The sequence below is a fragment of the Anomaloglossus baeobatrachus genome, chromosome 1 (genome assembly GCF_048569485.1).
Source record: "Anomaloglossus baeobatrachus isolate aAnoBae1 chromosome 1, aAnoBae1.hap1, whole genome shotgun sequence".
NCBI lineage: Eukaryota > Metazoa > Chordata > Amphibia > Anura > Aromobatidae > Anomaloglossus > Anomaloglossus baeobatrachus.
The window spans coordinates 467,090,216-467,107,310 of NC_134353.1; the positions used below are offsets into that span (position 1 = coordinate 467,090,216).

General features: G+C 43.1%; 1 protein-coding gene across 3 annotated transcripts in view; it reads right to left on the minus strand.

The window, feature by feature from the left end:
• The window catches only part of LOC142243036 (uncharacterized), a 129,397-nt gene that overhangs the window by 17,008 nt on the left and 95,294 nt on the right, over positions 1–17,095 (minus strand). For all 3 annotated transcript variants that reach the window (XR_012724297.1, XM_075314546.1, XM_075314557.1), the window contains exon 7: positions 48–145. Coding sequence is in view for 2 of the 3 variants with exons in the window: in XM_075314546.1 (XP_075170661.1) it covers positions 48–145 (98 nt within the window). In the remaining variant the exon portion in view is untranslated. The remainder of the gene's footprint in view (positions 1–47; positions 146–17,095) is intronic.

The following is a 17,095-nucleotide window of genomic DNA, read 5'->3' on the forward strand; positions in this document are numbered from 1 at the left end:
GGTGCCTTTATGCTTACAAGAATCCTAAAAACTAACCTGGTGCTTACCTGAAAAATCTTTTCGCACATCCTTTAATGAAAACACTATTGCAACCATGTACGGCACAGGTCACTGCACAGCTACCCTCCAATGGTCCAAGTGTTACCTAAAAGATAATGCATCATGTAATTGTAAGCACAAATGGATAGCATTTTATTAACCGTTTCACTTCTAGGGGTTTCTTGACACCTTCCGCTTCTGAAAGCCAGGACAATTTTCGCACTCTTGATGTGTACAAGTAAAAGATAAAATACCAAATAACTCATTGATATTAAAACTCCAATACCTACTGAAATTAGACACATGACACATTGTCCAAATGCCACTCAGCACTTTATACATACATTTGGGGGGGTTTAACAACAAAAAGTATAGAAATTGTTATTAGTGGCTAAAAGTCTGTCCCAAACAAAAAATTAGAAACCCCAAGATGTGCTTCAAGATACATTTAACTTTGAAAAGTGAACACTGACAAGGAACGAGGCCTGATCACGAGTTGTCTGTGCCTGTCTGGTGAGGTGTGCCTGCTGCCCAGCACCACATGTGGACCTGAAGGTATAGCAGCGCCTACCTGGGTTTGGCCCCATATGTCTAGTGGAGAGCATGGCTAGTTGCAGCTGGGGATAACCATTGAGAACGAGGCCATGATGGAGAAGGAGTGCCCAGCTGTGTGCTGAGGTTTCAGCATCTGAAGACTGAGCCTCGCTGCCAGCAGACAGTGAGTCCTTGAACAAAAAAGTACAAGTGACGCCATCACCTGGGCACAGGTACTAATGTGTACCGGGGGCTTCTTGAGCGCTCCCCTGCAATCACTTTGCCTGCTGGAGTTGTGCAGGAAGCCCTCGGTTTAATGCCAGGGGGCACAGTCGGTGACCCAAGGGGAAAAGACAGAGCCACCTGACCAGGCTTTACTGGGGCAGAGAAAAGAGAGATCTGCCCGGGACTCCCTTAGAGCCTCACATCTGGCCAACACAGCGAGGGATGCACCCGCCTCCAGACGTGTACACCGGTGACGATGCCTGTGGCAAAGAAAAGTAGCCACTTGCACAGTGGCGACCAAACCGGAGGCTGCTGTACCGAACTACAAAACAGTGATACGAGGTACAAGGGGACTGGGAGATAAAGGGAAAAAAGTGTAGAGAGGGGAAAGCAGTGAAAAGGGGAATTGATCTTTATTGCAATAGGATTCACTAGACCTTCTGGAAGCCAAAAAAACTGCCATTCTAAATAAGAGCTCTCCTTTGCTGCCAAAATCAGCCATCTTAAGGCTCTATTAAAGAGAATGCACCATTGAATTGATATTCTCTTCTCTCCCACTATCTCTCTCATTAAGGAACCAGGACATACCATCTGTAAAGATTGTGTATTCTTCCAGTACTCTTAAATATTCTGCAGAGTTTGATATATAAATGAAAAAAAAAATGAAAAAAAAAGGGGGGGGTTACATCTACAGGTGTGTAGCAAACACTGTCTAATGTGTTAAATATTAAGCAAACTTATACAGATATTTCCTTATTTTTGAAAGAAAAGCACTTTTTTTTTTTCAATGAAGCTAAAATTAAATTAAACAGAAATAGACTTTATACATTGTTAATGTGGTAAATGAGTATTCTAGCTTCAAACGTCTGGTTTTTAATGGCCTATTTCCAACAACCACTACTCCAGTGTTCTAATGGTACATTGTGTTTGCTAACTGTGTTAGAAGGCTAATGGATGTTTAGAAATCCCTTGAAAACCCTTGTGCAAGTATGTTACGGCCTCTGTGTGCATCTGATAAGTGCATCATAAGTGCTCAGAAATATACCAAAAATGTCCCAGAATGTTCCAGAATGGACCAGAATGTATTTACCAACCATTATTTATGTGGCTCATATGCCAAGTGTGAATAGTTCCTGATTTCAGCTATGCTGGACACTAGTTGTTCCTTTCACCTGCTAGCAAATGGTTCACATTGACGCCCACTTTTTCTGATCTTTTCTGCTCAGTGTTGGTGTCTGGTATCTGGTAAAATAATCGCTGATATTGTGTCTCTGTAATTGCATAATTATTCAACATAGAAAATAGTGTCATACATCCGAGAAGATCCTTCAAATGTATCTCAGTCTGGCCTAGGGATAACGTGTGCAGTATATTCCTAAGAGCAATACATATGAAGTCTCTTTCCAGCCAATCATGGCACATGGAGAGTGCAGGATACAGGGATGCAGGGCCAGACAGACAATCTCACAATCATTATTCTGGTTCTGCTCTATTACACTATTCGTTCCTCCTCTCCCCTTCCCTCTCCCATGTACAACATTGAGGCCTTACTGACATTTTTCAACCATTCTAAACCATCCACTACCCCACACAGCGCACAAAACGCTCACACAAATCACTGAACCATCTGCTCTTTCTCTTTTTCCTCCTCCTCCTAGCTGCTGGTGACATCTCCCCCAACCCAGGGCCCCCATCCTTTAGTACATATAACTCTCATCCTGCAACACATAGATACCCTGCTCATCTTATCAATATCCAGTGCTCACCTTTTCTCCTGCCCCTTTTAATTGTGAACTCTGGAATTCAAGGTCAGGGTGCAACAAACTCCTCTACATTCATGACTTCTTCCTCTCCAACGCCCTGAACCTTCTTGCTCTTACGGAAACCTGGATCCAGCACTCTGACACCACCGATGCTGCTGCTTTCTCACATGGTGGGCTTCAATTCTCACATACCCCAAGACCTGAGAACAGATCAGGAGGAGGTGTTGGTCTGCTCCTCTCATCCTAGTGTGCCTTCCAGGTCATCCCCTCAGTACCCTCACTCAGGTTTCCTTCTTTTGAAGTCCATACCATTACAGTCTTCAAACCATTCTCCCTACGAGTAGCGGTTGTGTATCGCCCTCCAGGCTCCTCCCGTCCGTTCCTCAATCATTTTGCCACTTGGCTTCCACACTTTTTATCCTGTGACATTACCACTCTCACGATGGGAGATTTCAACATCCCTATTGAAGACACACTCTCCCAATCTGCCACCCATTTTCTTTCTCTAACCTCCTCCTTCGGCCTCTCTCAGCTCATTAAGTCTCCTACACATGAGGATGGGAATACGCTAGACCTGGTCTTCTCCCACCTCCACACTCTTCATGACTTCACCAATTCCCCTCTCCCATTCTCTGACCTCAACCTTCTCTCCTTTTCTATCACAAACTGTCTTCAAACTCGGGACGCCCCCACTTATCGCCCATACAGAAATCTAAGCGCCATCAATACCCAGCTGCTAATGAACAATTTGCTCCCATCTCCTCCCTCTCCTGTGCAGACTCTGCAGTGTCACATTATAATAAAGACATGCAGAGTGCCCTGGATGAAGCTGCACCAGCTACATGCAGAAAAAAAACTAACTACACAGGCAGCGGCAGCCCTGGCACACGCTTCAAATACGTTTCCTACAGCGCTGTTATAGGTGTGCTGAGTGTCTGTGGAGAAAATCCCTTTCAGCTGAAGACTTCATCCACTATAAATTCATGCTCAAAACCTATAACTCTGCTCTCCATCTGGCTAAACAAGTATACTTTACCACTCTCATCACTTCACTAGCCAACAATCCTAAACGACTCTTTGAAACCTTCCACTCCCTCCTGAGCCCTAAAGCATAGACCCCGGCCACCAATCTAAGCTCTGATGATCTGGCCACTTTCTTCTTACAAAAGATCAACGACATCCGCAAAGAAATCTTTGAAAAATCCCCTCAGAGCCTGGATCCCCTCCTCTCCCGCACCTCAACCTCACTATCAATATTCGAGCCTGTCACAGAAGAAGAAGTGACACGTCTCCTCGCCTCTTCCCCCCCCCCACCAAACAACCTGCACTAGTGACCCTATTCCCTCAGATCTCCTTCAGGCTCGCTCCCCAGCTGTCACTACCTATCTAACCAAAATGATTAAAGGGAACCTGTCAGCAGAAATTTTGCCCTAAACCTAAAAGTTTCCCCTTCTGCAGCTCCCGGGCTGCATTCTAGCAAGGTTCCTATAGTTATTCTGCCCCCTTTTAGATCAAAATAAATAGTTTATAAAGTGGTACCTTTCAGTTTGAAAATCTTGTTAATTCTACCACGGGGGCGGGCTGTCTGTTGTCCGTTACTGTCCCTCCTGCCGCTTTAGGCCGTCCCCCAACGCTCATTTACATACCTCAGGACGCCACCCAGTGCGTCCGAGGTCTCGGGCATGCGCCGTGCCACTGTAGCGGGACTGTGCACAGTGGGACCGCTGGTGAAACACAAAAGCGGGTGCACCACCTCAATGTTTATAAATACGGTAGTTAGATGCTCACCCATTCAGCGGAAAGGACCAAACAATAACATAGAAAAAGAACTGCATAAGGACAAGGAGCACACCCACAATAATATGTATAAAAGGCAAACCTTTATTGTAAAAGCAAGATAAAAACACTAAAAACATGACACAGAATAACACAGCCCGATACCCCCTGTAACACCCGTCATAAACAAAACGTAATGATTATGTATACATACAATGGTCATGCATAAAAAGTGTAAGCATACAATGATATACAAATGCTAATAGTAAATGCTAACCAAAGTGTATATGAAACATAATACAGGCCAACACACTGTAATCTGCAATACCCTGCACAAAAGAAAAAAAGTGCACTGCGGCACCAGAGGGATCGCCGTAGTAAGCGATATCACCAACCAAGGAATGTCAGAAATAGACAATAGTTATGTATAATGGAAGCAGCATCACCTACTGAAAAGCATCAAAAATAAACAACATGCATAACCATAAGGCAAGGAAGCTTCATGGAGGCGATAGTCAAGGAGGGCAAGGTAGCAGCAAACATGTGGATAAACAGAAGGAGCCAAGGGGGGTATAGGGAGACAAGAATACCGTGGGAAAACCCACATGTATCGCCGCAGCAGCGGCTTCTTCAGGGGAAGTGTGTGCAATTTACATACCTTAGGACGCTGCCCAGTGCGTCCGAGGTCTCGCGCATGCGCCGTGCCACTGTAGCGGGACTGTGCGGGACTTTCAAACTGAAAGGTACCACTTTATAAACTATTTATTTTGATCTAAAAGGGGGCAGAATAACTATAGGAACCTTGCTAGAATGCAGCCCAGGAGCTACATAAGGGGAAACTTTTAGGTTTAGGGCAAAATTTCTGCTGACAGGTTCCCTTTAACCCCTCTCTTTCATCAGGTATCTTTCCTTCATCATTTAAACATGCCATCATAACTCCTCTACTTAATAAACCTTCCCTCAATCAGAACTGTGCCGCTAACTACAGACCAGTCTCTAATCTTCCATTTATCACTAAGCTCCTGGAACGATTGGTCCACTCTCGGCTAATCCGCTATTTATCTGAAAACTCACTTCTTGATCCCTCTCAATCTGGTTTCCGCTCTTTACACTCCACCGAAACGGCCCTCACCAAAGTCTCAAATGTATCTATTAACAGCAAAATCTAATGGCCACTATTCCCTATTGTTTCTCTTGGATCTCTCAGCTGCTTTTGACACTGTGAATCACCAACTTCTCCTCACCATGCTCCGCTCTATTGGCCTCAAGGACACCGCTCTCGCCTGGTTCTCCCATCTCTCCAACCACTTCTGCACGGTTTCCTTTGCCGGCTCTTACTCCACTCCTCTCCACCTCACCTTCGGGGTTCCTCAAGGCTCAGTCTTGGGCCCTCTCCTCTTCTCTCTATACATCGCCCCTATTGGACAAACCATTAGTAGATTCGGTTTCCAATACCATTTCTATGCTGATGTCATCCAATTATACACATCTCCAATCATCACCCCTGCTCGGTTACAAAATACCAAGGATTGCCTGTCTGCTGTCTCTCAAAGCATGTCCTCCCTCTATCTGAAACTGAATCTCTCCAAAAAGGATTTTCTTGTGTTTCCCCCCCTACTAACCAACCTACACCCAACATCTCAATTACCTTTGATAATTTAATAATTACTCCCAAGCAGCATGCTCACTGTCTTGTGGTCATATTCATTCCCCATATGCAATCACTCACTTGCACATGTCACTTGCATCTAAAAAACATCTCCAGAATCCGACCATTTCTCACTTTCGAAACTGCAAAAACCCTGAAGGGTGCTTTACATGCTACGACATAGTTAGCGATGTAACACGCCAGATCTCACATGCAATTTGCCGAGATCGCACATAGGTCATTTTTTGTAGCGTTGGTCGCATATGCAATCTAGGCAAATCGTATGTGCGATCTAGCGTGTTATATCGCTAATGAGATCGCTAGCGATGTTGCAGCATGTAAAGCACCCTTTACTGTTGCTCTTATTCATTCCCGCCTGGATTACTACTCTTTATGAATTGGTCTGCCTCAGACCAAACTCTCCCCTCTCCAATCCATCTTGAATGTAGCAGCCAGGGTCATATTCCTGTCCAGCCGCTTCACCGATGCCTCCACCTTGTGCCAGTCACTACACTGGCTACCCATCAGCTACAAAATACAATACAAACTCCTATCCCTCACCTACAAAGCTCTCCACAGCTCTGCACCACCATATATCTCATCCCTCAGCTCTGTCTATCACCCTACCCGCCCCCATCATTCCGCAAATGATCTTAGACTAACATCCTCCATAATACAAACCTCACACCTCCGACTCCAAGACTTTTCTCATGCCGCGCCAGTTTTCTGGAATGCACTACCCCAAAGAATGCGACTAATAACCAGCCCCCAAGTTTTTAAGCGTACATTAAAAGCAAACCTCTTCAGACAAGCTTATCATAATAACTTACTAAGCTAACGCTCCCCTGTCCCACCTTCTAAATGTTACTCGTAACCTCTCTCCTATTTCTGTCCTCACATCCTACATACAATCAATAGCACGTAAGGGCACCCAAAAGGTTACTATCTAAAGACCAGATCATTCATCTTTATATGTAACCAATAAACTAGCATAACGATGGCCAGCCAGATCTACAAGAGTGCTTCACCTTTTGTGTCCCCCTTCTTCCCCATAGATTGTAAGCTTTCAAGCAGGGCCTTCATTCCTACTGCATTCTGATACAAGTATATCAAAGAAATAAGATAAATCCAAAAATTAATTACAACTTTATTATCATGATACAAAAAACATCATTAGGTTTATCACATGATTAGAGATTGGTATCAAAAAAACAGTTAAAAATTAACCCCTTAAAAACACAGAAAAAATCCTGCAGCAGTGTGGTTAATAAGCTATTTCATAAGGGTGGTCAGAAAAAGATTAATGCAATCTGGTGTCCTTTAAGCCTTTTCTGTGATCATCTTCCCTTAAAATATCATTTTTTATGTAAAATGACCCTTGATCTATGTCCTCGTGCGTTTGTTGTACGTTTTTTTGACTGATTGGTGATCTGCACGATATTTGTTGTTTGAGCCCTTAGCCCGAGTGGCCCCCGCCAATTCCTCGCTCTCCGTTTGATTTTTATAGTCATTATTTTAATTTGTTAGGTTATCCTATTTTGTACAGGGTTTGGTGGGAGCAGACGTCTAAGAAAATCTGCCATATGTGAATATATGTGTTCTACATCTATGAGGAAATTGTACCTGAATGATCTACGTCTATGATGGAACTGTACTTGATTTGTACCTGAGAGACCCACTAATTAAACTGTTGTCCTTTTGCAATATATTTTCCTGTATGATAATATACATTGATTGGGGTCATATGTATTATATGGTTATGGGCATATAGCACGTAATCGTATCTTGGGATAATTAATGTCCCTTGGAACTTTTTGTGTGCTGTATTACCATATCCTTCTTTCTTGTTTCCTTGTATGGATTTAACTGAATTGAAATAACGATTGATTTGTACCCAATCAGTGTGTTTTCTTGTGTATAAAATAACATTATCTCAGATCATTGGTACTTTATAATTTTAACATGTTTTCCCGTTTATGGTGGTTTGCCAGTACTGCTGCCCTCACTTAAGATGGCGCTGGACGCGATAATGCCTGTGCGCGCTCTGTGTGCTGTCCCTGTCCCTCCCCCCAGTCGGCGCCCAATGAGTGAGGCAATTAGCGCGCTTGCGCATCGTATCTTCCAGGACGCCGGCTGGAGTGGGCAGCATGGCCGCCGCCATGCAGTGCACACCACTAATAGGCCTCGGGTGAGTCTAGCGCTATATAATGGTGACCATTTCCCTGTCAGAGCACCTGCTGACGAAGCGAGTGTGAAACGCGCGTAGGGGTGCTGGGCAGTGAGGTTCTTCAGGTAGTGGTCTCCAATTTCCCAAATTGTTTCCTGGCAGCCTGATGCCCCTGGTTTTCCCCTTCTTCCTCCTGCTTTGCAGGGTTGTATGATGACATATGGGGTCAAATTGACTTAATATGTGGGCATTTTTAGATACGGGGAATCTTATAATAACATTGTGCCATATATTTTTATGTTAACATATGTGAGGCTGCAGTAATGCTCCTGTATATGATTAATGAAGTACTCGAGGAGTTAATGTGTCGCCACTTATGGAATACATGTACCTTTTAAGGCACTGTCACTTTAAAATTAAAACCCCACTATAGGTGATTAAGTTCTCCTTTAAGACTGTCAGGTTGTCAATTTGTAGTATTATGTTTGCTATATCCAATTGATTGCATTATTCTTTTTCTGACCACCCTTATGCAATAGCTTATTAACCACACTGCTCCAGGATTTGTTCTGTGTTTTTAAGGGGTTAATTTTTAACTGTGTGTTTTTTGATACCCATCTCTAATCATGTGATAAACCTAATGATGTTTTTTGTATCATGCTAATAATGTTGTAATTAATTTTTGGATTTATCTTGTTTTTTTATATACTTGTATCAAAATGCATGTCTAATGTAGGTTGAATATATTTGGTTTGGCAGATATGCATTCATAAAATATGGATCTCCATTTCCACTTTTGGATTTACCCTCATTCCTACTGTAGCTGTTGAATTATGTACTATTTTGTTTTGTTTTTGTCTATAAAAGCCACCACCTGATTGTAAAGTGCTGCGGAATATGTTGGAGCTATATAAATAACCATAATAATAATAATAATAACAAATAATTATGTTAGCACAGCTGAAAACAGTTTTGCTGATTAGAGAAGCTATTAACCTGACCTGCCTTTGAGCTAGTTGAGAATCTGGAGCATTACATTTGTTGGTTCCATTAAACTCTCAAAATGGCCAGAAAAAGAGAACTTTCATGTGAAATTCAACAGTCTATTCTTGTTCTTAGAAATGAAGGATATTCCGTGCAAGAAATTGCCAAGAAACTGAAGATTTCCTACAACGGTGTGTAGTACTCCCTTCAGAGGAGAGCACAAAAATGCTCTAACTAGAGTAGGAAGGGAAGTAGGAGGCCCCGCTGCACAACTGAGCAACAAGACAAGTACATTAGAGTCTCTAGTTTGAGAAATTGATGCCTCACGCGTCCTGAACAGGCAGCTTCATTAAATAGTACTTGCAAAATGCCATTGTCAATGTCTACATTGAAGAGGTGACTCCGGGATACTGGCCTTCAGGGCAAAGTGGCAAAAAAAAGCCATATCTGAGACTGGCTAATTAAAGGAAAAGATTAATATGGGCAAAAGAACACAGACATTGGACAGAGGAAGATTGGAAAAAAGTGTTATGGACAGACGAATCGAAGTTTGAGGTGTTTGGATCACACAGAAGAACAGTTGTGAGACGCAGAACAACTGAAAAGATGCTGGAAGAGTGCCTGACGCCATCTGTCAAGGATGGTGGAGGTAATGTGATAGTCTGGGGTTGCTTTAGTGTTGGTAAAGTGGGAGATTTGTACAAGGTAAAAGGGATTTTGAATAAGGAAGGTTATCACTGCGTTTTGCAACGCCATGCCATACCCTGTGGACAGCGCTTGATTGGAGCCAATTTCATCCTACAACAGGACAATGCAAAGCACACCTCCAAATTATGCATCAACTATTTAAGGAAGAAGCAGGCAGCTGGTATTATATCTGTAATGGAATGGCCATCCCCGTCACCAGATATCAAACCTATTGAGCTGTTGTGGGAGCAACTTGCCCGTATGGTACGCAGAAAGTGCTAACAAATTAACAGCTGGAATGCCAAAGGTCTGCAAAGCTGGAATTCCTGCAAAGGGAGCATTCTTTGACAAAAGCAAAGTTTGAAAAAGAAAATTATTATTTCAAGTAAAAATCATTATTTCTAACCTAGTCAATGTCTGGACTATATTGTCTATTCATTATGCAACTCATTTGATAAATAAAAGTATGATTTTTCATGCAAAAGACAAAATTGTCTAGGTGACCCCAAACTTTTGAACTGTAGTTCACCTGTGACAACGAAATAACACAAAGTACACAGATTCTAATGTATGAACAGGTAGTGATCCTCTTTAGTGTACGCTCAAATACAAAAATGTTAAGGTCAAATAAAAAAAATGTGCACAAAACGCTGCTGAAAACAATACTTCTCATAAACAAGGGGAATTAGATACATTTCTAAGGAAAAAGCTCCCTACCACAGACTCCTTCCAAGAGACCATCTCCATGTCAACTTACCATGGCACAAATGGAGGACTCAGACTCAAGTAATGATGACTCAGACTGTGAATCAGCCTCCAACAACGCCACAGCTATCTCCAGATTTTTTCTGAAAACAAATCTTTAGCCCAAGCTATAAGACAGATCTAAAATAAGTAGGCCACAGAGTTGAATCCCTAAATGCAACCCAGTCGGACTTCACTGATATCTCCAACACCTTAAGAGAACAGACTGTATGCCACCAACACCAAGTTAACGCTACCATACTTGCACTAGAACACCAAGAAAATAGGACAATAAGTAAAAATATCAGACCGAAGGGAATCCCTGAAACCTTCGCTCTTGAATAAGTCTTTAAAGATATTTTTACCTCCATACTAGGACAAGACAGGGCAGATCCAATTATAAAAGAACGGGTTCATAGAGCTCTCAGACCCAAACCGAAACTTTATGATCCTCCGAGAGATCTGATATGTGGCCTACTGAGCTTTGCTGATACCTCTGCGATCCTCGCAGGAGCCAGAGAAAAAAAGTCATCTCTCCTACAAAGGGTTCTGTATTCAAATTTTCCAAGACATTTCTCCATCCATCCTGGCAAAGAGGAGAAAACGTTACACACCTTGTGTTTTTTGATACTCCAGTAACGTTGCAGCTCTGAAATATGGCCAAACTGGTGGCAAATGGCATCTTGTTAGCTTCACGCTTGATTTTCCTCAATTTATGGGCAGTTATTTTGCACCTTTTTTGCCCAACACACTTCTTGCGACCCTGTTGGCTATTTGCCATGAAACGCTTGATTGTTCGGTGATCACGCTTCAAAGGTTTGGCAATTTCAAGACTACTGCATCCCTCTGCAAGACAGCTCACAATTTTGGACTTTTCAGAGCCCGTCAAATCTCTCTTCTGACCCATTTTGTCAAAGGAAAGGAAGTTGGCTAATAATTAAGCACACCTTACATGGGGTGTTTATGTGATTACACCACACCCCTCCTCATTACAGAGATGCACATCACCTGATTTACTTAAATGGTAGTTGGCTTCAAGCCTATACAGCTTTGAGTAGGACAACATGTATAAAAATTAGCATAATAATAATAATAATATTTATTCATTTATATAACGCTATTAATTCCACAGCACTTTACATACAATGGTAACACTGTCCCCATTGGGGCTCACAATCTAGGTTCCCTATGAGTATGTTTTTTGGAGTGGATCATGTGATCAAAATACTCATTTGCCTAATAATTTTGCACACAGTGTAGTTACCTGCAAAAACAGATATCCTCCTAAAATAGCCAAATCTAAAAAACCCCACTCCAACTTCTAAACATATTAAGCTTTGATATTTATGAATCTTTTGGGTTGATTGAGCACATAGTTGTTGATCTATAAAAAAAAAATCCTCTAAAATACAACTTGCCTAATAATTCTGCACACTGTGTAGTTGAAATTATTCCTAGACAAGGTCTGGATTAGTCGCACGCTCACCAATACAATACCAATGGCTGACAAGACTCTACCCGACTAGGTCACGGTAGCCTCTTTCAAAGTGAAAGGTATCAATTTCCCTGCCAAATGCACCCAAATGGTGACACTGTTCCAAAAATCGCTTTCCTACAAGAAACCCACTTTAAAAAGGTTGCGTCCCAGGTTTATCCCACACCGCATATCCAAGATGGCTTAATAGTGCCTCCTCTTCTTCTAAGGGAGTAATCATCGCCATTCACATTGACAGAGATAGTCTTTCTGATCAGTAGGGAGGTATGTTCTAGTAAAAGGCCACATGGCTAACACATTAATCACATTTTGACCCTGATTAGGGGCGTACAAATTACAAACAACATGGATGTAACATCACTCACGAAGTAGAGTGAGAAACTAGCCACTATGTGGGGGGTTCAGAGTAGCAACTAGATGGCGCTGTGAGCAAGCGTGCTGCAATAGCAGAGGGGAAGTCAGACAAGACGAGGTCAGTGCCGAGAGGACGCAACTACACAGAGGGAGAAAACAGAAGTGGGGTCAGAATACAGACCGAGGTCCAGTAACCAGGAGAGAAAATAAAAGGACAAAAAGGGACAGGCAAGGACGTTTCAGGACGAGGTCAGGAGCCAGAGAGCAGGGTCAGGTGAGGAGGCAGAGCAGAGTCCGAAAACAATCCAGGTCAAGTACCAAGATCAATCCACCAAACAGCCAGGAGCCAGGCACTTACTGAAACCAACCAGGTAATACAGTGCTAGCCAAATTTATTGGCACCCCTGCAATTCTGTCAGAGATTACTAATTTTCTTCTTGAAAATGATTGCAATCACAAATTCCTTGGTATTATTATCTTCATTTATTTTGCTTGCAATGAAAAAACACAAAAGAGAATGAAAAAAATCAAATCATTGATCATTTCACACAAAAGTCCAAAAATGGACCAGACAAAAGTATTGGCACCCTTAGCCTAATAGTTGGTTGCACAACCTTTAGCCAAAATAACTGCGAACAACCGCTTCCGGTAACCATCAATGAGTTTCTTACAATGCTCTGCTGGAATTTTAGAACATTCTTCTTTGGCAAACTGCTCCAGGTCCCTGAGATTTTAAGGGTGCCTTCTCCAAACTGACATTTTGAGATCTCTCCACAGGTGTTCTATGGGATTCAGGTCTGGACTCATTGCTGGACACTTTAGTAGTCTCCAGTGCTTTCTATCAAACCATTTTCTAGTGCTTTTTGAAGTGTGTTTTGGGTCATTGTTCTGCTGGACCTCTGAGGAAGACCCAGCTTTCTCACACTGGGCCCTACATTATGCTGCAAAATGTGTTGGTAGTCTTCAGACTTCATAATGCCATGCACACGGTCAAGCAGTCCAGTGCCAGAGGCAGCAAAGCAACCCCAAAACATCAGGGAACCTCCGCCATGTTTGACTGTAGGGACCGTGTTCTTTTCTTTGAATGCCTCTTTTTTCCTGTAAACTATGTTGATGGCTTTTCCCAAAAAGCTCTACTTTTGTCTCATCTGACCAGAGAACATTCTTCCAAAATGTTTTAGGCTTTCAGGTAAGTTTTGGCAAACTCCAACCTGGCTTTTTTATGTCTCGGGGTAAGAAGTGGGGTCTTCCTGGGTTTCCTACCATACAGTCCCTTTTCATTCAGATGCCGACGGATAGTACGGGTTGACACTGTTGTACCCTCGGACTGCAAGGCAGCTTGAATTTGTTTGGATGTTAGTCGAGGTTCTTTATCCACCATCCGCACAATCTTGCGTTGAAATCTCTCGTCAATTTTTCTTTTCCTTCCACATCTAAGGAGGTTAGCCACAGTGCCATGGGCTTTAAACTTCTTGATGACACTGCGCACCATAGACACAGGAACTTTCAGGTCTTTGGAGATGGACTTGTAGCCTTGAGATTGCTCATGCTTCCTCACAATTTGGATTCTAAAGTCCTTAGACAGTTCTTTGGTCTTCTTTCTTTTCTCCATGCTCAATGTGGTGCACACAAGGACACAGGACAGAGGTTGAGTCAACTTTAATCCATGTCAACTGGCAGCAAGTGTGATTTAGTTTTTGCCAACACCTGTTAGGTGCCACAGGTAAGTTACAGGTGCTGATAATTACACAAATTAGAGAAGCATCACATGATTTTTCAAACAGTGCCAATACTTTTGTCCACCCCCTTTTTTATGTTTGGTGTGGAATTATATCCAATTTGGCTTTATGACATTTTTTTTTTTTTTCATTTGAAGACAAATTAAATGAAGATAATAATACCAGAGAATTTGTGATTGCAATCATTTTCAGGAAGAAACTGAGTATTCTCTGACAGAATTGCAGAGGTGCCAATACTTTTGGCCAGCAATGTATATGACTGGTGACACTCCGGCCCACTCCCTAATGAAGCCGAGCAATTACCCAGAAAGCGGAGCAGGAGAGCAAACCCCTCCCACCAACCAGAGAGTGACCCGGAGAAGGGAAACTGCCCATCCCAGTGCCACAGAAAAATACCGGAAACACTGTCCGGACGCTCAATGTGGCGCACAGGCAGACACTGGGTCCACAGGAAGGTGAAATAGAAAGCCACAATACAGGAACAGCACCGCAAGTCAGGCCTCTGACAATGGATTACTAAAACATTAGAAATTATTTCCCTCTTTAGAGAGTGGCTACTTATTATCGGTGGAGATTTTAATATCCCTCTAAACCCATTCTTAGGCCTGCGACACACATCCGTGCCGCCGGTACGTGTTTGCCATTTTTTGCACGTACCGGCGGCACGGAGACACGTTCAGCAATGCTACCCTATTGTAGCAGGCACACACACGTAAAACCACACGGAACGTGTGTCCGTGTGCGTTTGTACATGTGTGCGTTTTTCTACACGCTGACATGTCAGTATTTTCTCCGGCAGCACGGGTGTCACACAGCCCGCACAAGTGTAGTGTGGATGCGGTCCAGTGTGACACGCGCCGGAGAAAACACACGTGTCAGTGAAAAGAAAAAAAAAACAACCTTAACTCACCTTCTCTAGCACTCCTGTCTCTGCCGCTGCTGTCACTTTCTGCCGACCGCCGCTCATTATTCTCATTTAATATTCACTTCACTGCCTGGCAGCAGCAGCAGCGGGGAGACGGGAGGGCTGGAGACCGAAGATCAGCACCACGGACAGCAACAAGGACCACGTGAGTATGTAAATAACCTGTTCTCCGTATGTTATCACGGATAGCATGCGGAGAACACACGTGGCCCGCACGTACCAGAGACACGTACTTACCTGCACGCAACACGCAGGGGAAATACGTGTCACTCGGCACGTGCGTGATTTTCACGTGACTGTGGCAGAGGCCTTAGACAGCTCTATAGGTTACAAGGTCCATTCCCAACAAACTATTGGGAAACTCCATAGAGTACTGCATTCCCTCCAATTAATTTACCCATGGAGATTTCTCAACCCTACAGTAAGGGGCACTTTGCACACTACGACATCGCAGGTCCGATGTCAGTGGGGTCAAGTCGAAAGTGACGCACTTCCGGCATCGCTCTCGACATCGTAGTGTGTAAATCCTAGATGATATGATTAACGAGCGCAAAATCGTCGTAATCGTATCATCGGTGTAGTGTCGGGGAATTCCATAATTACGCTGCTGCGACGGTACGATGTTGTTCCTCGCTCCTGCGGCAGCACACATCGCTGTGTGTGAAGCTGTTGGAGTGAGCAACATCACCTTACCTGCTAACCGCAGCTCATGACGACTATGCTGAAGGAAGGAGGTGGGCGGGATGTTTAAGTCCCACTCTGCTCCGCCCCTCCGCTGCTATTGGCCGCCTGCCGTGTGACGTCGCACGACCCGCCCCCTTAATAAGGAGGCGGTTTGCCGCCAGAGCGACGTCGCAGGGCAGGTGAGTGCATGTGAAGCTGCCATAGTGATAATGTTCGCTATGGCAGCTATCACGATGATATCGCAGCTGCGACGGGGGCGGGGACTATCACGCTCGGCATCGCAAGCATTGGCTTGTGATGTCGTAGTGTGCAAAGTGCCCCTAAGACTATACTTTCTTTCCAGGATCACATAACTCCTATCATAGACTAGACTACCTATGTGTACAAAATTACCTTCAACTAGTGAAACCAACCTTTATTTGCTCCATCATGATCTCAGACCACGCACCCATATTCCTCGAAATATTCATTTCCACACTGCCTCGTCCTCACTTAACATGAAGACTAAAATGAAACCACAAATCGACAATGTCAAACATACCAATTCGCTAGCAAATAACTTTGATCTCTTTTTTTAACCCTAGAACGCGCAAGCAATTCAATCTACCATAGAAAACAAAGGACCTAGCAGGCCTGCGAGGCCCCAGGTATGCATTCTAGGGTTAAAGAAAACCAAGAATCTGGTCTGTTGACCCCCGCAGTGTGGGAAGCCCATTAATAGGTGTTAGGAGGTGTGTAATTTGCTTTAGGATCCCACTTGAAAAAAAGAATAAGAGAAAGACATAGCTTCCATTTTACACCAAATTAATACAATAGAATATATTCATAAATAGTCAGTGTCTACGAGTATTCAATTTGAACTCTGCACCCTTAGAAACACTTCGAGATAATCTTAACATGAACTCAGCCAAACTCTACCAGAGATGCAAACAAAATTCTGCATGCATGGGCATAAAGCAAACTTACCTCCTCACTTTCAAACAAGCGTATGGATCAGGTTGTAATTAAAGAAATATTGATCAATAAAGAGTCAATAAGAAAGAAGACATCACAAACGCTTTTAAACAGTACTATGAAAATGTATAGAATTTAGCGACCTCACACATGATGCTTTGGGAAAAATAAAAGGCTTCCTAGATTCCTTGTCATTACCACTGAGTCATCTTAGCAACTATGCCCTGCTGACCAATAGCGTCACAGCGCAGGAAGTATAAGATACTTTAAAACTATTCCAAACAGTAAAACTCCAGGCCCTGATGGCCTCCCTATCATATATTATAAAAGAAAAAATAAAAAAAAAAAATCATTAAAACATTACTCGCTTATTTAGC